This window comes from Dryobates pubescens, chromosome 9, assembly GCF_014839835.1.
Source record: "Dryobates pubescens isolate bDryPub1 chromosome 9, bDryPub1.pri, whole genome shotgun sequence".
Classification (NCBI taxonomy): Eukaryota; Metazoa; Chordata; class Aves; order Piciformes; family Picidae; genus Dryobates; species Dryobates pubescens.
The window spans coordinates 22,150,554-22,174,657 of record NC_071620.1 but is presented as its reverse complement, the minus strand read 5'-3'; the positions used below and the strand labels follow the sequence as shown (position 1 = coordinate 22,174,657).

Genomic DNA, 24,104 nt, shown 5'->3' with positions numbered 1-24,104 from the left:
CTGTCTTTGGCTGCTGCCAGAACTGGCTTGCTGGCATAGGTGAGCAGCTCCAACTCAGTAGCTTTTCATTCCCATCTCTTCCAAATTTAAGAGTCAGTGCTACAACTTTGATGCTAATGAGATGAACTAAAGAAAGGTTGTGTAAATGCATAATAGTTGTAAAACTCACAGAAACAGGTTATTGCTGTGAACATACACACATTTTTCAGATGCTTGCTTCGAGTTTGTAATGTCTTAGCCTTATTACCTCCCTATTTATTTCTGTGAAAAAGTACTGCAGGCATCCAAAGTGAGCCACAGAGATTCACAGGTCCTGATCTAGACTTCATGAAAGATATAGAAGAACTTTCAAAAGGATTCATTGAGACTACAGAGAAAACTATGAGTTTAGAAAAGCTATGGGAGGAAAACTCAAAGTTATCAGGTAAGATGTGCTCTTTCTAATAATGAATTGCTTTGTCTATTGGTTAGTGATAACCACAGAGCAAAGAAATACTCTTATCTTAAAAGAACAAACTAAAATTTTAGGTGGTCTGAGAAAAGAAACTTTTGCAATTACTAATAGTGTGGCTGTCATAAAACTATCAGAGAAAAAAGTTTAGCTTTCTACATATATGTCTTTGTTTTACTACTTGATAGTTAAAAAAATACTGTGTGGGGCAAGGTTTAAAGGTAAGGATTAATAATCTGAGTGCATAATTGGTCTAACATACATGCAAAAAACACCTTACCAAAATTTAAGTCTTTCTCCCCAGTTTTTTCTGTTTTCCATAGGGATGGAAAATCTCAGTAGCCTGTTGGTCTTTAGGCAAGCAAGTCAGTCTTTTGCTAAAAGAGTGAGACTAGAAACAAAAAGGTCTGGTGGTTCTGCTCTGTTCCCACCAATGCTACTCAGCCTTGCTGCTGTGGCATGTGGATATTTAATTAATTACCCTGCCTTCCTGGCTAAGGGTTCAAGAAGAAAGATTCAAGCGTAACAGTAATTTTCATGTTTGGCTGTTAGAGACCTAGGTGGTGTTGTGATGATTTTGTTATACTGAAAAGTAAATGGTAAGTAACTTCCTTTAAAATGTTTTTGCACTAATAGTAAAAGTATTGGAAAGCACAGAAAATCAAGTGGATCTCTGTCTTTCTGTGGTGTTATTTATCATTCCTTTACTTCTGTTGAAATGCCCTTTGTACACTACTTGCTATTGTGTATAAGACTGCTTCTTCTGAAGCTAATAATGATTTTCTGTAAAGGAAAATATTTGATTTTACAGGGCTCCACAACATCACCACATTTCTTACAGTAAGTATTTTTACAGTCTATTTCTAACTTACAGTTCTGGATTTCGAGGTAACTTTATTATAATAGTAAGAAATGTGTATCCTATCAAGTTTTAGTAAACTGTCTTAAAAAAACCCCTGTGTGCTGTTCAATGACTAAATGATGTCTTGAAAACTTGATAGAAGTTCAGTGATTTTTTAGGTTACTGATTCAAAGTAGTCTTTAAATCAGCTTTTTGAAGATTAGTTGTTCTTTACAGGACATTTAAAGGTGCATCTGCCAGATCATGTGTAGCTATATAAAAAAACCTTATTACAAATTGTCTTGCATGGAACACTTATCTTAATGTGCAGTTACTATAAAAAAAACCCGAGCCAACCAACAAACCCCAAACCCCCTCAAAGCAAAAAGCAACCCAAAACCCCCAAACCCAACTCAAAATTAAAAAAAAAAAGGACTGAAATGATATTGAAAAGATGAGGCTCTTGCATTGGTGAGATTACTTTGTATGGCAAGCAGACTCAAGTGGGGGTGAAGAAACACAGACTTGCAAGACACAGCATAATTCCTTCCAGAATCTCTTTGTAAGTATATGTGAAAATAATTTGGTCCACGTGCTTTCTGTAATACTTTCACCCTTACAATCTCAACAAAACTGAGCTGGCTGAATGGGCACAACAGTGGATCTCTGTTACTGTCAGTTTTGTTAATTTTGCAGTTCACTGGTTTTACTTTAAAAATATTTCAGAATTAATTTTCTCCATATTGATTTGTTGTAGCTGCTACTTCAAGAAAACTGGATTCCAAATTTATAACTTCATATTAGATGGCATTTTTGTAGTAACATTTAAAAATTACTCATGAGATATTCCATACAAAGGAGCTGAAGCAATATGAAATTTAATTTCAGGAATGGAATATAAAATAGAAGAAGTATATTTATCAGCATTAAGAAAATATTTAGCTGAAAGTAGTCTATATAACTATATATATATACTTTATCTACTTTATATGTGTATATATATAGATTTATAAGGTTTATATATATATATATATGTATAAAATTATTACTTGATTCCCCCCAAACCCCTCAAGGAGCTCTGAGGCAAGGATGACACATCTCTAGCAGACACCTGGTCTTTATATCCTAGATTTAGAAATTTGTTGCAGAGCTAAAGAGAGACTTGGGTTTGTTATCACAAAGGTCATCCTTCTCTTAGGGAAAGACTTACACTTCTGAGGAGAAAGAGATACTTAACTTTTCTACCAGCTTTGTTTTCCATCACTGCAGAGAAACACACCTGAAACAAAGCTGGCATTAAGTTCAAAGTGCCACCAAAATGATGTGGAAAATTACTATAGATCAAAGTATCTTATCAATTAAAAAAAAAGCAAGTTTTAAATGGTTTAAAATTCAAGAGGGCAGGAGTAGGGTAAAAACAGGCATCTGACATTTTTTTTCTGCTAATGGAAGTGTGTTCTCTTCACAAAGATGGATTTGAATGAAGTGGAGGAAATTATTTCTAGGGCAGAAAGCCTATACAAGCAACCATACCTCTGGAGCCTTCTACGTTCACTCCCTCATCTTGAATTGAGCAGCTTTTACACAGAAGACGAGTTAGTTGCCATAGCACAGTTTCTAAAAGTTATTGAAAAGTAAGTACTTTTATATTCTTGAAAGTGATCTTTTAATATTTTACATACAATTTTTGGTCTTCTCACTACTTACTAAGATAAGCATTCTTATCAGTGTAAAGAGGCTGAATAGTTTGTTTGTTTACCAGATTCTGCTTTTCTAAAGGTACAGTAGGAATTTTCACCCCTTCTTAGTTTTCAAAATGCCTTTATTTTTCATCTCTGTTAAACTCAGCAGAAATTGCCTAGGAGTCTCTGAGAAGTATCTTTATATTAGTAATGACTGAAATTAGCCTGTCACATGATATGTCTTTGAACTTTGTAACATTCAACATCTTCCCAGAGCTCAGTGCTGGGGACAGTTCTCTTTAGTGACTTTATCAGTAATCTGGACCAGGGGATTGAGTGTGCTCTCATTAAGTTTGCAGACTATGCCAAGTTAGGCAGGAGTGTTGATTTGCTTGAAGGTAGGGAAGCTCTATGGAGGGATCCGGAGAGGCTGGATCAATGAGCAAAGGTGAATTGTACAAGGTTCAACAAGGCCAAGTGCCAGGTCTACACTTGGATCACGAGAGCTCCATGCAATGCTACAGACCTGGGAGTGGCTGGAAAGCTGCCTGACAGAAAAGGACCCGGGGGTTTTGATTGACATTGTGCCCAAGAAGGCAAATAGCATCCTGGCCTGTATTGAGTATAGCGTGGCCAGCAGGAGTAGGGATTGTGCCCCTGTACTTGGCACTGGTGAGGCCACACCTGAAATACTGTGTACAGTTTTGGACCCCTCACTAAAGGAAGGACTTTGAGTTGCTGGAACATGCCCAGAGAAGAAAAACAGAGCTGGTGAACAGTCTAGAGAAAAGTCTTATCAGGAGCAGCTGAATGAATTGGGATTGTTTATTCTGAAGAGGAGGAGGCTGAGGGGAGCCCTCATTGCTCTCTACAACTACCTGAAAGGAATTTGCAGTGGTGTGGTGGTCAGTCTTTTCTCCCAAGTAACAAGTGACAGGACAGGAGGAAACAACCTCAAGTTGTGCCAGGGGAGATTTAAGTTGGATTAGGAAAGATTTTTTCAAGGAAAGGATTATCAACCACTGGAACAGGCTGCCCTGGGAAGTGGTGGAGTTGTCATCCCTGGAGATATTTAAAAGACATGCAGATGTGGTACTGAGGGGCATGGATTATCGGTGACTAGTCAGTTCTGGGTTAACAGTTGGACTTGATGATCTTAGAGGCCTTTTCCAATCAAAACAATTCTATGATGCTATGAACATGCTTTAGGGAGTCTTTGAAAAACAGAATATTTGCATGTAAATGTAATAGTTTGAATTCCAATCAAGTTAGTATGTATGCAGCACTTGGTCAGTATCATGAAAATTACTACTTTTTGTTTATCAAGCCTTTTGCAAGAAATGAATCCGTTAGAAAAAACTCATATGAAAGCTTTCTGCCTCAGGTAAAGGACATTTGAAGGCATGGTATCAAAAGCCCAGACTAAGACGAGTATCTACAGACATTTTCAGTAAGACAACAGAATTTTTAGGAATGGATCAGTGTAGGTACAGCACAGCCACCAAACCTGGCTACCTGTGCAAAACTGGCCATGAACTTCAGCAGCCTTAACCCATGGGGAGACAGGGGCCTAAAGTCTTTGAACAGAAAATTACTGTGCCCGTTTGTGTCACCCTTTAGCATCCTACTGTCTTTCCCCTAAAATAAAAAGCTATGAAGGCGTATTTTTTTGGTGAATTTGGGAAATAAGTCCTTTTTTGATTACAGTATGTGGATTGCACCTGTGTTGAGGCTTGATTCATTATTTTTTTTTTTTCTGAATTTTTTCCTCTTTATGTCTGAGTGACTTGTAACCTCATTTCAGATTGCTCCCTGAGCTATTAACATGCAAAGCTCTATTATCTGTGCTTATCGTGCTTGCACCCACAAAGCAGAAGTATTTTCTGAAAGGTTAGCAAACTCCATCTGTTTACAAGACAAAACAGGAACTTGATCATAAGTTTATGGTTATTCTTCATCAGGGGTAAAGAAAGACACTGGCTGCTGTGCTGGGTCAAGTTGTTAAACAGTTAATATAATCTCAGCAATGATTTCTTTGCCCTGAGCAACAGGTAAGAGTGAGAAGGGACAAAAAGGGAGAATGTTCATGGTTATGGTGTTTGTTTGCCCATACAGCTGTATTACATACTGAGACCCTGCTTTCCAGGAAGTGACTGGGCACCTGCCTGTTGATGGGAAGCAGTGAATAAATTCCTTGTTTCATTTCACTTTTGTGCACAGCTTTTGCTTCAGCTGTTAAACGGTCTTTATTTTGATCCATGAGTCTTCTCACCCCCCTTTTATTTTCTTCCTGTCCTGTGGGAGAAAGGAGTGAATAAGCTGTTGCCTTGTTGCTTGCCTGCTAGTTGGAGTAAACCCACAAGTAATTAATAAGAGGAGACTCAGACATTTACATTTGGGGTTTGGGCTTTTTTAAGGCTTTTGGTGCACTTTAATGGCCAAATTTGCCATAATTAATGCAATTTGGAAGACACACTATTAAAGTCAATGCTTACTTCTTGACTAGCTTCATATTGCTAACATGATTCTAGAGTTCCCATTTCAAGCAGAACTTAGCCTAAATTTAGAGTTTCTCCCACCTCCTGGGATGCAACCATGTTTGTTGTGTCTCCCAGCAAACAGAGATGTAATTAACAGAGACATTTCACACCTCCTTAGCAAAGTTAAATAGTATTAGGTTTTGTTGGCTTTTCTCCCCTGGTTGTTTTTGTTTGATTTTTTTTCTTCCTTTTATATATGGTGGAAACAGCAGATCCACCCTAACAAACCTGGATTCTTATTTGCATAATAATGAAGGAATACTCTATAGGAAATAAGAGGTACATTTGACATTAACAAGAAGTAGTAAGTAACAGCCACATGAGCAAAAAAGCTTGTTTCACAGCTAAGGTGAGTGAGACTGGGTCTTGTAAGAAATTTGATATATATTGTTATCAGTGTGCTCTGTAATGTCCTTTGTTTAATTTGTTGTGAGAATAAATATTCTGTTGCTTTAAAGGTTCTTCTATTTCCAGGTTGAGTTGAAGTAAAATATAAATAATCTATGTCCCTCCTGCCTCATTGCAGAAATAACTGGGAAAATGCTTATAGTGTTTCTGCTCTTATTTTTACTCTTGCTTTTAACTCTTTCTCTCTCTCTCTCTCTCAGTTTATTGTTTTTCCCATGAGAAGTCTGATTTGATAAACCAGCACATTTTCTACAATAAAAAAAAATAATTTTAAAACTTACTTGAATGTTTTTTTCTGCCAAGCCTTTTTACTTTTTCTGGGTGTATAGAGAGCTTGAGTTCTCCTTTTATTTTTCACTTTCAGTACTGTAGCAGAACTGAAGAATTTTGGTATGATGCCATTGGGCCAAAGTTTCTATGAAGTTGTGAAAACAGCACTGAATTTAAGTGTTTCATCAGGACAGGATAGGAGCTTAGAAGGTAAGCAATTTTGGATTTTCTTTGATGTACCTCATAAGCATTCTGGGAACATAAGATTGCAGATTGCAGCTTTTTCTAAATAACTGAGCTTTTGCTAAATTCCTAACTTAATAGGTGGAATAACTGCATTACAGTGCTGTAGTACTAACCCATTTATTTATTGATCTTTGAAAAAATACTTGTAACTAAATTTCAACAGATTCTGGAAACTATTTGATGAGCAAAGCACTTGGATCTAACTGTTGTATTTAGAATGATCTTTTAGTAGTAAATTTTTGAGAGACAAAGGACAGTTTCTTCCATTTAATAGAAACATAGCCTCTTGGTTTGGACGTGTATGTTAAGCATTATGGCTGGCCCCATTGATTTTTTTCTGTTATCATAAATTCTGCTGTCAGCTGAAGGGTTACATTTCCCCATCTGCAGCTTAAAGACAGCAGATTAATTTAATTGTAGAAGGCAGGCTGGCCCCAGGACAACTCTTCAAGAAAAGGTCAGGAACAGGTTTTCTTTGCAAACTGTCTGATGACACACAATTAGATCCTGGGTGCGACTGTCTGCTCTGCATGGCAAACCAGGTTAAGAACTATATACAGTCTGAATCCCACTTCACCTATCAAAAGAAAAACTGAATTGGTACAAAGGTGTTATGCTGGAGCTCTTGCACAGGGGGTGAACTTGAATTTCCTGGGTTTTCTGGTGCAACAATGCATATCCACCCCTTGTACTCACATACATTAGAAAAATCAGGAAATTACAGAATCATCCATGCTGGAAAGGACATCTGAGATCCTCACATCCAGACATTTTGCCCACTCCACCAAGTCTGTCACTATACCATGTCCTCAAGCACCAGATCACAGTATCACAGTATAACTAAGGTTGGAAGAGACCCCAAGGATCATCAAGTCCAACCTGTCTCGACAGACCTCACGACCAGACCATGGCACCAAGTGCCACGTCCAATCTCCTCTTGAACACCTCCAGGGATGGTGACTCCACCACCTCCCTGGGCAGCCCATTCCAATGACGAATGACTCGCTCAGTGAAGAACTTTCTCCTCACTTCGAGTTTAAACCTCCCCTGGCACAGCTTGAGACTGTGTCCTCTTGTTCTGGTGCTGGTTGCCTGGGAGAAGAGACCAACCCCTTCCTGTCTACAACCACCTTTCAGGTAGTTGTAGAGGGCAATGAGGTCACCCCTGATCCTTCTCTTCTCCAGATCCACATGGCTTTTAAACATTTCAGAGATGGTGATTCAACCACCTTCCCGGGCAGTCTGTTCCAGTCCCTGACAACCCTTTCTGTGAAAAAAAGTTTTTTCTAATGTCTGGTCTAAACCTTTCCTGACACAGGCTGAGGTCATTCCCTCTCATTATATCATTAGTTACTTGTGAGAAGAAACCAGTGCCTACCCCTTTACAACCTCCTTTCAGGTGATTGTAGAGAGCAATAATGTCTCCCCTCAGCCTCCTTTGTAGGCTGAACAACCCCAGTTCCCTCAGCTGCTCTCACAGGACCTGTTCTTCAGGTCCTTCACCAGCTTAGTAGCCCTTCTCTATACCCGCTCCAGTATTTTTATGAGAATGTCATGAGAAACTGTGTAAAAGATCTTATGGAAGTCCAGGTAAACAACATCCACAGCCTTTCCCTAACCCACCAGACAGGTCATCTTGTCATAGAAGGGTATCAGGTTCATCAGGTCAGACCTGCCTTTCATAAACCCATGCTAACTGGGCTAACATGCCTGATCACCTGGTTGTCCTCTCTATGGTGCAGAACTAGACACACAGTTCAGAATGGCACCCTGCTGGGTTTGCTGGCAACCACTCTTCAAGGACATATCACCATTGTCATACTATCAACTGTCAGATACCATTAGAATACCATAGACCTGATGGAGTGGGTCTAGAGGGTCAAGAAAATGATCAGGGGGTCGGAACATCTCTGCTCCTAGTATAGGCTGAGGGATCTGGGGTTGTTCAGCCTTGAGAAGGCTCCAGGGTCACCTAATAACAACCTTCCAGTACCTGAAAGGTGTCTACAAGAAGGATGGAGAGAGACTGTTTACAAAGGCCTGTAGTGATAGAACAAGGGGCAATGTCTTCAAGATAGAGAAGAATAGATTTAGAATGGATGTTAGGAACAAATTCTTTACATTTCAACCCTGATTCTATGATTAACTAACCTTGCTATATCACTAATGCAATCATCTATTTTATCCCAACAAAGCCCATGGTCAGCTGAGAACATCATGCTACAATCTCGTAAAAAATATGAATTGCCAAGAAACAACATGAATAAAAAGCAGGAATGATATAAACAGAAGATTCTTTTTCTTTCAGGTTTCCAGTATAATCTTTCTCTTGGAGATGTTTTGTGGAATCCACATGCTGTGAGAGCAGAACTTACATCCAGGTTTGATTTTGGTCACCTTCATGTTGAGAAACTGCTTAATTATACAGCACAATTAACGAAGGTAAATCACTTGAAAATTTCAGTATCCCACTATTTCACCTTTATTTTCATTTGTGCCCTGAAATCATTATTCATGCCTTACATAAGATACAGTCATATCTTTGATTTGTGAAGAAGCAGCTACAAAACTGCTAAATATCCTGGCTTCATTCTCATCAAAATAAATGTATTTAGATTTAGCTGAAATTTCTGTGCATGAAAATGCTAAATAGGTGTTTCTCTGAAGTCACTATTAAATATGGCAAAGTTTTGAGTTTATTATCCAATCCTGTAGAGAATTTTCAGATTTGCTCCACTAAGCTTTTAAATTGAAATCTAGATTTTAAACTGCCTGGATTAATTTGGCTGGTGGCATTTTTTGTTGGCTTGCTGGAAAAAGAATGCCTCTCTCTTCTGTACATAAATCATGCCGTATCAAGATTCCTTCTCATTTGTGCAGTCTTGATATTCATATGCTTGACTGATGAGTTGTCTCAATGGAGTTATTGAAATGTACTGTTGATGTGTCAAATTTTGAAGAAAATTTATCAGAAGTGGTCTGATTTGAACAACAGAAAACTTGAAACATCTTTTGAGTTTCTACTGAAGTCCACATTTTTTAATAGAAGATGGTAGTATTTATCTGAAACAAGTTTGTTCTTTGCTGGCTACAGCCTAGAGTTGTATGCTGGAAGAGCTCTTTATAAAAATAACTGATTTACACAAATGGGTACATTATTAAAGATGTCTATTTTTTGAACGACCTTTTAATGAATTATAAGTGATTGCCAGTCACGAGCCAAATTCAACTGCAGCCTGGTAGCTATGGTTGGCTGTGGAATCCCCGACAACTCACTTGTGCACTTGTGTTAGGTCACTCAGAAAGCATGAGGGGAAAGACAGTGCTCTGACCACTTCAATTCTGTATCTAATGTCCCAGCTCATTTGGTGGCAAAACATTTGAAAAACTTTTAATAAATTTTCTAGTCACAGCTCAAAGAAGTTAGGATGTGAAGTATCTCAGAAAGCCATCAATAGGAAGAACTAAAATAAGGTAAATTAGTTTTGTATGCTTTAATAATGTTCATATGATTTGAAATAATCTTTCAATGTGGATTTAGAAGCCAGACTGTGAGGAAAGAGATCTGACCTCATTGCCACATTGATGAAACCTACCAACTTAAATTTAAAACCACTTTGCTGCATGTAATCATTGCTTGAAAGGTATTATTGAATACTTTTTACATCATTAATTTGTATAATTGCTCTGATATCATTATTCTAGTGTAGGTGTACTGTGTCACTGCCAAGTTAGTTCAGTGCTAGCTTGCAAATAACTATAGAAGTAGCAACGCTGGTGTAGCCTCACAGGGAAAAGTCCTTGTTTATGCAAGTCTCATCATTCTGCCTGCTGTATGGATCTCATAATGGAACCACTGGTATGTTATACAGCATTATCTATGCAGACTACTTTGAAGTACATGACCCTGAGTATGAGGCTGGATTAAACAGCTTTTGTTTTCACCATGTGATATCTTCCCCCACCCCCTACCCCGGATAAGTAAGTTGATAGCAAAGATAATACTCAGCAGCTCTCTTGAGATACTCATAAATATTTTATGTCTCTGCCAGATTCCCACAGAAGAGACACTGGAGCAGTTTGTGTGCTCTGCTCTGTCAAGTGTTTCAGAAGATGAAGCAAATAAAGAGAATAATGAAGAGGACTGTATTACTGCACGGCATGAGGCCAAACTGTATCTTGTTCAAGCTGTCAGCAAGATCAGACTCTATGCACAGGTACACTTTAAGACTTCAGCAGATTAAATTCCTATTTTTTGTATGAAGGCTGTCAACAGTAAGTCAATTGAAAGATCTGAGTTCTCTATTAAATGTTATTGCCATGAACTGTCTTCATCTTGCTAATAAGACAAACTAATCCTTACAAAGAATTGTTACAGTAGAAGCATAGTCTATCACCTTGTGTCCACTTAATCAGATTTTCTCATTAACTCAAATACAGTTTTGAAATATAATAGGGTATATAGTGAAATATGTTGCTCTGCAGAGGCCTGACAGAAGGAAGACCCATTTATTCCATCTGAGCCTGAATTTTGGGCAAAACTAAAAGCAGACTACGTGCCTCTGCTGATAGAGTATATAAATGTTGAAGGGGATTAGAGTATAGCAGTACTCCTGTAGAGCATCTTAAAATTATGGTCTGGCACAAGAGCTTGCACACAATCTCTATGATGTAGTTGGATGGAGAAGGGGATAAACCATTCACATGGTCCTAAGGAAAACACTTGTCTAGATGCCTTAATTCTGGCTGGTTTTCCAATTAAATATGGTATTATTTTTCCTAAAAAATATCAGCTGTGTATCAATCTACTCCGGAACTGTTTGCAGTATCATCTAAAGAACCTGTGTGGAGCTTAATGTGCATTTCCTCAAAAATATAGCCTTTGATTTCTCTTTTGATAAAAGTTTCACAGTTGTGTGATGACATGAAGTAAAAATCAAATGTGATTACCCAAATTAATACACTAATTGCTGTTGTAGCTATAGGAAAATCCAGCAATAATTTCAGCTATGGATTTAAAACTCTTTGTAAGACCTGACAGCCTTATGATGGCAACTTGAGGTAATGTAAGCTGCTGCCTACTGGGATTGGTGAACAGGACATCTGTTAGAGTAAAAATCTGTTATAATCACTTAGCATTAAAAAAAAATAATGGTGGAAGGAAGGAGAGCAGTCAGTAACTTGGGCAGGCCTTGATTTTAGGTTGCACAATGGGAGCATGCAGCCCAATTGGACCCCCAAAATGTCAAGGCTGCTACCTTCTATCATGTTGGTAGCACAGGCAGAAGACTTGTAAGAGAATGAAAGCCTGAGTAATTGCCTGTGAAGGCTCATTTCAGTCTCCAGCCATCTTTCCACCTTTCTTGGCTTGTGAGGGAAGGACAGCACAGGGTGGGGTGTTCTCTGTGTGATGTAGCATGCTATATTGTCAGTCTGCAGGTCAGTCCAAATTGTACTGAAAATCAATCTTTGTGAGGCCATTCATTTCTCTCTGGACACATAGGGAGAAATTTTGCTACCTTTGTTAATTATGGGTTTTTATTTAAAGGCATACAAATTGTATGTATTTTCTAAATAAGTAAGCTTTGATTCTCTAATTTGTTCTGTTTTGCATTTAATCTCCTAGGTATTTGAGCAATGGTGCAACAGCAGCAAGCTCTCTCAGAAACTTCTTTTGGAACTTGAAAGAATCATAGCTGGTTTGATATCTCAGTTTCTAGATGCCAGGGTAACTGGGAAAACTTATTCAGAGATAAATACCCTGATCCAGCAACTGAATGAGAAATCAGATGCCTACTTTTCAGAAGGATATACTGCATCGCGTGATCTGTAAGTTAAACTTTTCTTACTGCAATTTGACTTGGCAACCTGAGTATTTATTTTCACATCACATTTGATTTCTGATTTTCATCTCTCTTGTGTTTTGTTTTTCATTCTGTAATTCAAAACCTTGTATAGAGTCAAATGACTGTGCTGACGTGCACATTCTGAGAAACAAATTAAATCTGTGCTTTGGACTAGCTACTTGTGATTCAGCAGAGGACCTGAGTACATGATCAGGACTCATAGCAATCAGCAGCTGTGTATAATTAAGCATGTTGAACTAGGTCCTGAATTCTTCATCTTGTTCTACAAATAAAGTCTAATTCCCATATATAATTACTGTGACTCAGTAATGTTTCTTATGGATGCATGCTATTAGGATCATGTACAGCAAGTCTAGTGCAGCTGAAATCTCTTGGATTTTTTGTGGTAAGTCTTACTTATGTAGGTTTGCGCAGGAGATCTTGGAACAGAAGCCTACTATAGAAAACAGAATGATAATGTCACTCTATGTCTATGTACATGTACATTGGAATCTTATCTAGGGCACTCTGAGACTAAGATTTCTTTTAAAGTTTTTGAACTTTTCTTAGAGTTTCACATTTCTCATCTGGCTTATCACTTCATGCAAATGTAAGCAGCTATTATGAATACAGAATTTATAGCTTATATACTTATTCAGAATTATTTGTTTTGTTGAAGCTATCCAAATCTTCTTGTACAGTAGAGTTATTCTTTTAGCAATTGGTTGCTAATGTAGTAAACCCCCTTTTTGTTGCAACTTTGGAAATGCATTCAATTCCCAGTTCAAGACAAGTGCAACTACAAGCTTTTAAAGATTGTGCTTTAATTTCAAGTGTTCTGATTTACAGCATACATCTAAAAATAAAATGTAGACAAATATTCTGGGTGATTTATACAAAACAAAGTGGTTTAAGAGCTCTATTTTGCTATTCATTAAAAAAACCCACCCCAAAGCAACAACAAAAAAACCCCACAAAAGCCCAAACCAAACCTGACATATATGATCAGGAAGGTTCTGTACAGCATGTAAAAGTTGTAGATGAAGTGAGTTACTGTTTGTCAGAGATGTCAGAGCCTTATGAAAAGCTTATATTAGAGCACAGGAACTGATACTTCTCTTACTAACTGCACAGTGAATAACTTACATTGCTTCTTGAAGATAGAATATTTGCCTAACTTTGGCATTGATTGTAGTAGCTCTACTTTTTCATGTCAAAAATTGTCCTTCATTGAAGGAGATATAATCCATGCTCTTCAAATTAACATCTGAGGATGAATCTGAAAAATAAAATCCATTATCTACTGTTAAGAGAGACTGCAGTCAAACATCATTAATTTGGTGGTACATGTTGTAATTTTTAATTTATTTATAAAAGCATACTGCAATACTGCTGCTGTTGTAAGCAGCTGCAAGCTATTCAATATAGTGGCTACAAACAAACAAATGAACAAATCCCATATTTTTTTTCAGCAACTCTACCTTCTTGTTTGTAGTACACAACGTTTCTATGCTCTACCTCTTTTGATTGCAGAATCCTTCATCTGGAGAGAATGCAGGCTGTTCTTCAGCGTATACCTCAGTGGCCTGTTACAAAGAGATTGATTCTGGTAGATGGAGCTATAAGGAATGTAATAGGACAGTATTTACACTTCACTGAAGGTAATAAGCTGCATGGTGGTAACTAGTAATCAAATGACTTCCACATAATAACATGAGAAATGTGTAACATTCTACTTCTAGGAAGGTATTTGGGTTCTGTAATGTATGTCACACTATTTGATATTTTATGCTGCCGTGCCTGTTGTTTAAAGATTTAACTCAACAAAAAGAGCCTCTTTCATAAAAATTAAAATTATCGCTGCCTGGGAATTTTGTGATGCCATCAGTTGCATGTGTGAACAAGTCTTGGTTTTAGATTTAGATGTAGTTTGACTTTTCTGGCCTGTCATTGCAAGTAAAGCAAAATAGAGTAGAATAAAATAGAATTAACCAGGTTGGAAAAGACCTTTGAGATCGAGTCCAACCTATCATCCAACACCATCTAATCAACTAAACCATGACACTAAGTGCCTCATCCAGTCTCTTTTCAAACACTTCCAATGATGGTGACGCCACCACCTCCCTGGGCAGCCCATTCCAATGGCCAATCACTCTTTCTATGAAGAACTTCTTCCTATCATCCAGCCTAAACCTTCCCTGGTACAGCTTGAGGCTGTGTCCTCTTGTTCTGGTGCTGGTTGTCTGGGAGAAGAAGCCAACCCACACCTGGCTACAACCTCCCTTCAGGTAGTTGTAGATGGCAATAAGGTCTCCCCTGAGCCTCCTCTTCTCCAGGTTAAGCAACCCCAGCTCCCTCAGCCTCTCTTCACAGGGCTTGTGCTTCAAACCCCTCACGAGTTTTGTTGCCCTTCTCTGGACACGTTCCAGCAACTCAACATCTTTCCTAAACTGGGAGGCCCAGAACTGGACACAGTACTCAAGGTGTGGCCTAACCAGCGCTGAGTACAGGGCTACAATGACTTCCCTGCTCCTGCTGGCCACACTAGTCCTGTTACAGACCAGGATGCCATTGGCCTTCTTGCCACCTGGGCACACTGATGGCTCATGTTCAGCCTACTATCAACCAGTAGCCCCAGGTCCCTTTCTGTCTGGCCGCTCTCCAGTCACTCTGACCCCAGCCTGTAGCACTGCATGGGGTTGCCATGGCCAATGTGCAGAACCCGGCACTTAGATGTGTTAAATCTCATGCCCTTGGACTCTGCCCATCTGTCCAGCTTGTCAAGGTCCCTCTGCAGAGCTCTCCTACCCTCTAACAGATCAACACCTGTCCCTAGCTTGGTGTCATCTGCAAATTTACTGATGATGGACTCTATCCCCTCATCCAGACTAGGTATTTTGAGTCCATCTGTGAATGGCCATTTGTGGGTGTGCAAGTGCTGCATGTGTTGGTTCATGTTGATTTGTGTGGCCAGCCATGTGCACAGATCTATGGCAGCCTCACATGTGGAGGGCTGCTTGATTTGGCAACTCCCTTACATGACCTGGTAACATATTTGTGGTTTCTATTTGAAAAGGATGAGATTAATTTTGCTTGGGAGCTTAAGGAATTCAGCCACTTTTCCACATTTCAGGATAATTTGATGCCTAAATCAACAGTTACATATGGAATGTGCCCGGATTGATTTACAGCATTCATAGATGGAAGCCCACGCAAGACTTCATTTTCCTTCCCTGAAAATCAAAAAAGCTCCCTGAAGTAGTTAGAGTTATTCTGATATAAACTGTGGAAGGAGATAGCTCATGCTTTTGCTGGTGTGAAATGACAGATCTCTTTTTATCTCGTCTTAGTAAGCCTTTTTCAGTGGTGGTGCAGGAGAGAAGCAGTCTTTGCTCCTTGGAAGTGCAGTGTGCAACTATCTACATATTTTGGGCAAAATGATAGAGTGCTTTGAGCAAGGATGTCATCTAAAACTATGTGGAATATTTATATCTCTGTAACTGCTGCATTTCTACATCATATAGTGCACAATTTTATTTCCCTGAAGGATGCTTCCTACTTTACTGTCCCTGAATTACTCTGTATACTAAGTATTTTCTTTCTGGGGTGTGTTTGGGAAATATTTTACAGAAACTTTACGTAGCCTGGAAAAAAGAGATGGATTAATTCATCTAGACATCAGAAAGCTCTTTGTGGAGCTAAAACAGGTATGTTGTTACTTAATGTTTGTATACTGATTTGCATAAAATTTTGGAGGCTTATGTTGGGTGATAAAAAGTACTTACTGAAGTAATGTTCGACTTTTTATTCAGCAATATTTTTAGTCCAGCTTTGCTTTGTACGTTTTTATCTTTTGACATTTCATTGTGAGAATTAATATGGAGTATGAATTAAATCTGCTCCCTCACCCTGAGTTCATTTTTAAAGTGACAGTGTATTAATGAAATTTTAGATGTTGATGAACAATGCTTCCTATATATGCAATGACGTGCTTACAATGTTTGAAAAGACCCTGAGACTTCCACAGAGCTCAGATGACACTGATGTTTTAGCAGTATATCTGTGTCTCGGCAATGGCTCAGGGGTGACCTTCAAACTAAGTAACCAGCTCCAGTCACTAAAGGAATCTGTAAGTATTTCTGATTTTTTTCATGTTTAAAGCTTGCAGTGCCTTACTTCTATTGCAATTAAAAAAGAAACAAATAAATTAGCAGAAGTTGTAGTGTACTACTTAGTGTTTTCTGTTAATAAATGGTTTATTTATTATTTAAAATTATTGAAATGTGTTTGGGGCAGGGCACAAGTGGTTCTGTGGAGTCTCTTGGGTAGATGTGATATTTTAGACATGCTACAGGTTGCTGTAGTTTCTAGAAAAAATTGAGAAGGTTTGAAAGATTCCTTCTTGATTCCATCTTATGTTGGGTTTAAATTTCATCAATCCTGCAAGTTTAAGAAGCAGGCCAAAATCTCAGATGAGTTTATCTTTCACTAATTTCAAATATTACTTTCTTTATTGTGAAAGCTCCTGCTTCTGCAGAGAGTAACTCAGGGACAACAAAGCCTGCCAGATTCAATAATGGATGATTATTTGGGATGGCAAGAAATAAAAGAACAACTAACAAAAAATTATGCTTATTATTGTGATATTGATAATTTGCTGATCACAGAGGCACCACCTGAAGAGGATATCCATTTCAGGTCTTGTCAGGAACAGCTGCTCTTCTCACTGTATGTATCTTGTATATCTTTTTGTATGTATATATCTTGTATATCTTTTTATATATAAAGATGCTGATTGGTACCAGCCTCTTACAAGGTAACTGCAAGGTAACTGTTGTAAGGTTAACTGTAAGTTATCAGTAACTGCAGAGAATAAAATGTTAAGTACCTATGGTGTGGTGTCCCCCCCCCATAGTAGTATTTTTGGAGTAAGAATGGTAACATAGGATAGGCAGGTATCTAGGATTCTAACAACCTGTTCTTCCTATTCATCTTCTCACATCCAAACATTTTCTGCTACTTCTCAGCCTGTTTTCTGATACATACATCTCTGTTACTTTGCTGCTCAAGGCACTTGAAAACTTGGAACTTGAAAACCTGAAAGACTCCTGGAAGATGCAGGAAAACATAATAGAGGTGGTGGTTAAAAAGTGCACTAGGAGGCGTATTGCAGCCTCAAATTGCTTTCTGAACACATCTTGCAGTCACCATTTCCCTGTTTTGGCAGAAAATCCTTTCATCTTTTTATTAAGTGGTCTTTGCAATGACTCAGTAACTCTACTGATCTCAAGCTTTAACAGAGTATATTAGAGAAAAATCCCTGTATAAATAAAGTGCTTAAAAATAGGATTGGATTTTATTACTCTTGCTTGGCAATATAAAGCATGAGCATAATGCTTCGAATGTGAAATTGCATTTATACTAGACACATGTCCCGGGTCACAAATTTAAACAGGCACAGAGGACCAGCTATGACATTACTGATGTGTGTGAGAAACTTGACAGAGGCGTTTGCTATTACAGCATGAAAACTATCACCTCCAAGCTTTCAAGTATCTATTAGAAACTCCAGAAGCTGCACTGGCAGCAGGAAATAAATCCACAGATATTAATACATCTTAAACATTATCAAAAATGATGTCATTTTTCTTGTCCCTTTTGCTGTTGGTTGATTGCCTAGCCTACCCTTCTCCAATGTTTCTCTCATGGAACAACTTCAGATTAATTGTTGAGTGCTGCCTCTATTGTTAAGAGCTAGTAACTATTTAACATGCTATACTGGTGATCACAGCTGTTAATAGATAAGAATACTTTCTAAATTACATTTCTGGACTTTGAACTTTGTTTTTCATTATGCTTCTATTTAAGTCTTTGCTAAATCAATCCTTTGTTTAACCTATCAAATGGAAATAACCACTGTCAAGGCAGTGAAAGATAATGAATCAAAAGTTTATGAATGACACAATTTGAATACTTCCTCCACTATTAGACAGGTTATGTTGTGCTTTTCCTTCAAGCAGAACTTGACAGAGACTTTAGCAGCTTTATTAATATTGTCTATAGAATCAAGGAACTTCTGGTTTGGGTTTTGAAAATATCAGATGCTCTTGAGATCCACAGTAAAAACAAAATGAAAGTTAAGGAGTAGAATAGAAATCTTGAATATTCAGTCAGGTTTTTGGTATGCTTTCCCAACTTTATTACAAAGATCAATATGGACACATTAGCTAAGGCAAGGATTTGGATTTGGTCCTAAATACTGTTTCTAGAGTGCGTGCCATTTCCTCCAAAATGTTTTTACATACAAAAGCACCTGAGGTGTTTGGGTTTTCTTTGCTGTACATGCAGAGGTATTTCTTTGACTTTGAATAATTCTAGGAAAGAGATGTTATTTTTAAAAATAAATTTTTTCTCTCTCCCCCACCCCGGTTGCTTGACCTCTTGGATTCTCTGCTGTAGATGCTATTCCACTAATTGACACAGAAGTTCCCATACAAAGCTTTTCAATGTTGTGTGTTGTTCTGCTTTTTAACTATGAAAAGAAAACATTAAGGAGATATTTTTCAAACTGAGACCTTTGCATTGGAACACTTAAAGTAAAAATGTTTGACTTTGTGGCTTAGAAGCTTGATACTTATGGATAAATGCAAACTTTAACCTTGCTTCATACATTCAGCTTTTAGTTTAAATGTGGCTGTGACTTTTCATTGACTTTTGTTACATTTTTGAAAACCAAAGTTCTCGTCAGTTGTATTTCAGATTTTGTGGTGATTAATTTGTGACTGCTATTTAAATGATATTTGAAACTTCTTTGCCTGAAGTAAATGAAACTATATTCTAGAATGGTAAAATATGTATTTAACTAAATTTTGTCTGCCTAATAAGTAACTAACAAAAAAAAATCATGCTTAATTTTTCAGGATTTTGGCAACTTTCCAAGAGTTCAGAGAAGAAAATTTAAGGATATCTGAAACAGAAATGGATCATATTTTTCTTCTTGTAGAGATCATTGAAGATATCATAATGCTAGATTTCTCAGATTCTTCAAACCAGTCTCTAATTGAAAATGTCTTGAATAATACAATTATATGGATGAAAAATTTTGCTGAGGGGAAGAAATCTGCCACCAATTTCTCACTTGCAGTTTCTGAAATCCATAATGAGCTACACAAAAATTTCCAACCTCTTGGAAAGATGAAAGAGAAGACAGAATTTTTCTGGCATATAGTAAAAACTGTATTATCTGAACTTGACTCTGGACTCTCTCATCTGAGGCAAGTGGAAGAGGAAGAGGTATTTGAGACCTTATCTAGAATTGTATTATCCATTACAGAAAACAAAATCCATAACAGGAGTATGCTATTACTTCAAAATATCCTGACTGACTGGCCAGAGTTAAAAACTGCTGCTTTGAACTATCATGTGCTGAGTAAAACCTCCTCTTTATTTCCCTCAAATGCAACGTTTATATATAAAACACAACAATTAGAAGAAATTGTGCATGATTTCTTCAAAAAATTAAACAGTACTAGGGTGGCCTCACTTGTTCCAGTGCTTTTCTCTCTGTATCAGAATGATGATCTGGTCTTAAATATTGAGAGTAATAGCACTTTCTTAGCATTTCTTTATGAAATTTCAGAAGGTCTTTCATCTTACCAAGTATGGCATGAATTCCAAAATAGGGATCAGGTTTTTGATTTTCTCTCTGAAACTTTTTATCTTTTCTGGAACTTCACCAGTAAACCTCTTTGTGAAAAGTTACTAATCATCTACAACTACATAGAGTTTCAGGCCCAGTCTCTTTCAGAAAAAGGGGAAAAAGAGATGCAAATTGTCTATAGCACACTGAGCAGCCTTAAAACTTTGTTTGTAGATGAAGAACTTCAAACAACTGCCTTGTGTTATTTGGAAGAATTTCTTGTTCTTTCCCCAAATTGCCTGGTAAATAATGGGTGCATTGATTTTAATGTATCAAACATTACTTCTGCAGATCATTCAACAGAGCTCTACAACTTATTTCTTCCACTGGACAGTGTTCTGTCTAATATAACAAAATTGGGAGACAAGGTAACTGTGCCTTCTGCTTTGCAATGCACTTTTACATGGCTTCAAACCTGGACAGAGATTTTTGAAGAAGCATCCAAAATCTTAAACTTGAATTCAACCTTTTTTGTCTGTCTAAGAAATGATTTGGCAAATCTCTCAGAAAGTCTCTTAAATGCAACCCATGATGAATCGTGCAATAATACAGGTGTGATTATGCCTGAATCTGCAACAGCAGCAATGAATCTATTGAAAATCATATTTGACTTTAATGACTGGAAAGATTTTGAAGTTTTCCTTGCTAATCTTCACAGCATAGTTAACAATGCAGATGATGTCACACGCTTGCTTAAAAGTAACAGTTCAGAAAGTGTTGTAGAAATGATGGCAGTCATCATAACTGAATTGCAGAAATCAATACTGAGGGTTGTTAATGGAGAGCTTTTGAACTCTTGGCTTGATACTTTTATCTCAGAAGGATCTAAGGGAGAAGATGATGATGTATTTTCTATTGGAAATTCCCTTTTTACTATTCTGAATGTCTCCCAAAAGGAACTTGGAACCATTTTCACCAAGATAAGAGACACAACTGCTTTCTTTTCTCAAGACAAATACATGGTTTGTATCAGCATTTTCCAGAACATAACCAAGCTAATTTTGGACAATACTCTGAAAGACACAACATATTCACAAAGAAATTTTTCCTACCTTCTTAATGCCTTCGTAAACTTTTATAGCACAGTGGAAGAAATAGAAGACTGTAACAAATGGCTACATGGATTAAGTAATCTCAGTGAAAATTACCAGTCACGTTCCCACCTTGAAGATGCAAAACATATTTTATTTCTACTGAAGTCCCTTGGAAACATTCAGACAGATACTATGCTAATAAACATGATGGACTTTGTTAATTTGATTTTTAATTTGGTCCTCCCTGAATGTTCCCTAGCTGGCTCAGATGTGATTTGTGTAAATGCTTATTTCAATATTATAGCAAAAACTTTAAAAAATATTCTTCCTGAGTTTTATGTAAGAGATGATATTAGTGTTCTTGAGTTTATTTTTAGACTTTTAAATAATTCTGGAGAGCAAACACAAATGATTGTTAGTGATTTAGTGAGGCACTCATATGCATTGAATAAGATGCATTTTAATCAGTCAGTCCATGAATTTAACAGGACTTCAAGGATGTTCCTTAATCCTTTTCACCATGTTCAGCTTCTGTCGATAGAACTTTTGGCAGAAATTCAAGCTCTTCTGAAAAATAAAACTTTTGAAGTCCAGGAAAATAACTCCTCTCATTTGGATATTGAGATTGATTATTTCTTGCATGACAAAAATGTCAGTTTGTTGATGGAGTTCTTTCAATATGTGATTAGCAAACTTAACGCAAATTTGCAGGGTGAACAGAAAACATTTCTCCAGAATCTGATAGAAAAAACAGCTCTGAATGTTGAACTGGTAAGGAAGGCACTTAAAATTTTCAAGTCCTCTAGTTTTACTGGATCTCCATTAAGAGATAAAGAGTTTCTAAAGCATATGGTAGCCTTGGTGCAAAATATGAGGAACATGGATGTTGAATTCTTGATAAGTCAATTCAAACAAGTCCAGAGTACCCTAGATAATTTCTTTAAAAACATCAAACCTTTGTATACTGAGAACTCTGAGTTAGGAATGTTAACAGAATGGTGGGATGCTTTTGAGAACCATTTGTGTAATTGGAACCTGACTGGCTTATGGCAAATAGCAAGACTCTTTGAACAAGATGAGTTCTACGATGCAGAAGAGATGTTCCATCTGCTCCTTGATGTTGTCAGCCTTACAGACAGATTAGCTCATGAAAACATCACGGAAGCACTGACTGAAGTATATGCTTTCATACTGACTCAGGAAGAAAAAATGCCGATGTTTACTGAAAAGGAGTTCTCTAATCAAGTAGAAGGTCTTTTAATGTTATTGAAGACACTGACAGATATGCCTGATAAACCTGCAGAGGCCTCAATTTGTTTTTCTGCAGCATTCTGCTGGACTCTCACAACAGCAACACCTCCGAGTGATGCCACCTTAAATCCTTGTGACTCTGTGTTTAACAATTCTACTCTTAGTTATGAAACAGTCATTGAAGTTATTAACGAGCTGAAAATCATCACACTGGAGGATAGTTCCTCATGCATTGTGGAAGACATTCAGATGGATATCACTCACAATCTGACTTGCTTTTTACAGCAGATCCAGGAATGGAACTCTATTCTTTTAAAGTTTTCTGAGCTTCGTCATGAAAATGGCTCTGTTCTCGAAGAGCTGCTAGATTTTTGGAATGAGCTATCCCTTTACACAGTACCACTGCAGGTGAATAATACATATTCCATCAATTGTTCCTCCACACCAAAGAGACAAGTGGCTTTACAAATTGTAGGAACACTGGAAAGTATGCCAGTAGCAGAAATGGAGATGGCCAAAGGTGTTCTTGAACAGCTGGATGATCTTTATGGTGGCCTAAGTTGGAACAGGCATTCAAGAACATCACTTATAAAGACTGTCCTTAGTAATGTTAAGAATATGACCAATGACATTTCTGGACTTTTGGATACAGAAGCTGTCCTTTCTTTTCTTTCTCTAGTTCAGCCTTTAATGATGCTGTCTTCTTTTGGAAACCAGACATACTCCATGCTTATGATGTTATCAACTTTAAATGGAAACAGTAATATATCTGATAATTTTGAGAACTTCTGGTTTCCCATAGTTACAAGCATAGAAGATTTATTGGTGGATTTTAATGTTGGACACATAGTCGCAGCGATAGACCAAAAGTTGCAATTACTAAGGTTAGCCACTGGACAGTCCTCTTCAATGGCTCTTGATGTTTCAGTACAGCAGTTTAATACATCATCTGTTGATGACATGTTGAGAAATTTTGAAGACATACAAGAGATTGTGAACAGCTTTCTATGTGAGTGTAATATTAAAAATTATTCTAGAATAATGTATACCCTGATTCTCCTCATGGCTAATGAAAATTCATCAAATGACCTACTGCTAGTCATCGATGACATAATTGACTTTATGGAACTATACCAAAATAAATCTAGAGAAGATGACAGTCATATATTTGTTCATGGTCATCTTAGAGAAAAAATAAATAATACTCATACTGCTAATTCAAATTTGCTGAACAGTTTCCTTCATATAATTGCTGATCTTGCTGTTATAGAAGAAGCCCTGCACACAAATAATAGCGAGCTTCAGATAGCTGACATCATTGATTCATTTTTTGATAATGTACAATACAGACAAGGCTCTACTCAGTCCCAAAACAGAACTTTGGAGATCATGCAAGAGATGTTGCAAATGATTTTTCAGTCTACCACAGAACATGGCAGGAACAATATAACCTCCTTGCTGAAGGATTTGCATATGGATATAATGGCAGAAATGAGGTGAGTATTTTCTATGTATACATTTTGACAGTGTGCTTATGATGACATGAGAGGTCTTTGTAAAGAGCTTATTCAAAACTTTCATGAAGTTACTGTTTCATTTCAGCTTTGTACCTTTGACTAAACTACTATTTTGTGTCAACTTATGCTGTTCAGACCAGCAATATCTGATACCACATTATGATGTGTGGACCGGGTAATTGACGTATTTAGTCATCTGTGCTGATTCTAGCGGTGGCTTCTTTGGGATTACTATATAACCAAATATTTGAAGATACTAGTGTTTTAAAATCATAGAATCACAGAATCATTCAGGTTGAAAAATACTTTTGAGATCATC

The 24,104-nt window shown here is 37.3% G+C and overlaps 1 protein-coding gene across 1 annotated transcript in view; it reads left to right on the top strand.

The window, feature by feature from the left end:
* ABCA13 (ATP binding cassette subfamily A member 13) overlaps positions 1 to 24,104 on the top strand; it is a 155,000-nt gene that overhangs the window by 9,671 nt on the left and 121,225 nt on the right. Inside the window, exons 5-12 of the mRNA XM_054164325.1 lie at positions 273 to 424; positions 1,263 to 1,291; positions 2,763 to 2,926; positions 6,287 to 6,402; positions 8,747 to 8,880; positions 10,491 to 10,655; positions 12,065 to 12,267; positions 19,205 to 23,764. Of these exons, the coding sequence (XP_054020300.1) occupies positions 273 to 424; positions 1,263 to 1,291; positions 2,763 to 2,926; positions 6,287 to 6,402; positions 8,747 to 8,880; positions 10,491 to 10,655; positions 12,065 to 12,267; positions 19,205 to 23,764 (5,523 nt within the window). The remainder of the gene's footprint in view (positions 1 to 272; positions 425 to 1,262; positions 1,292 to 2,762; positions 2,927 to 6,286; positions 6,403 to 8,746; positions 8,881 to 10,490; positions 10,656 to 12,064; positions 12,268 to 19,204; positions 23,765 to 24,104) is intronic.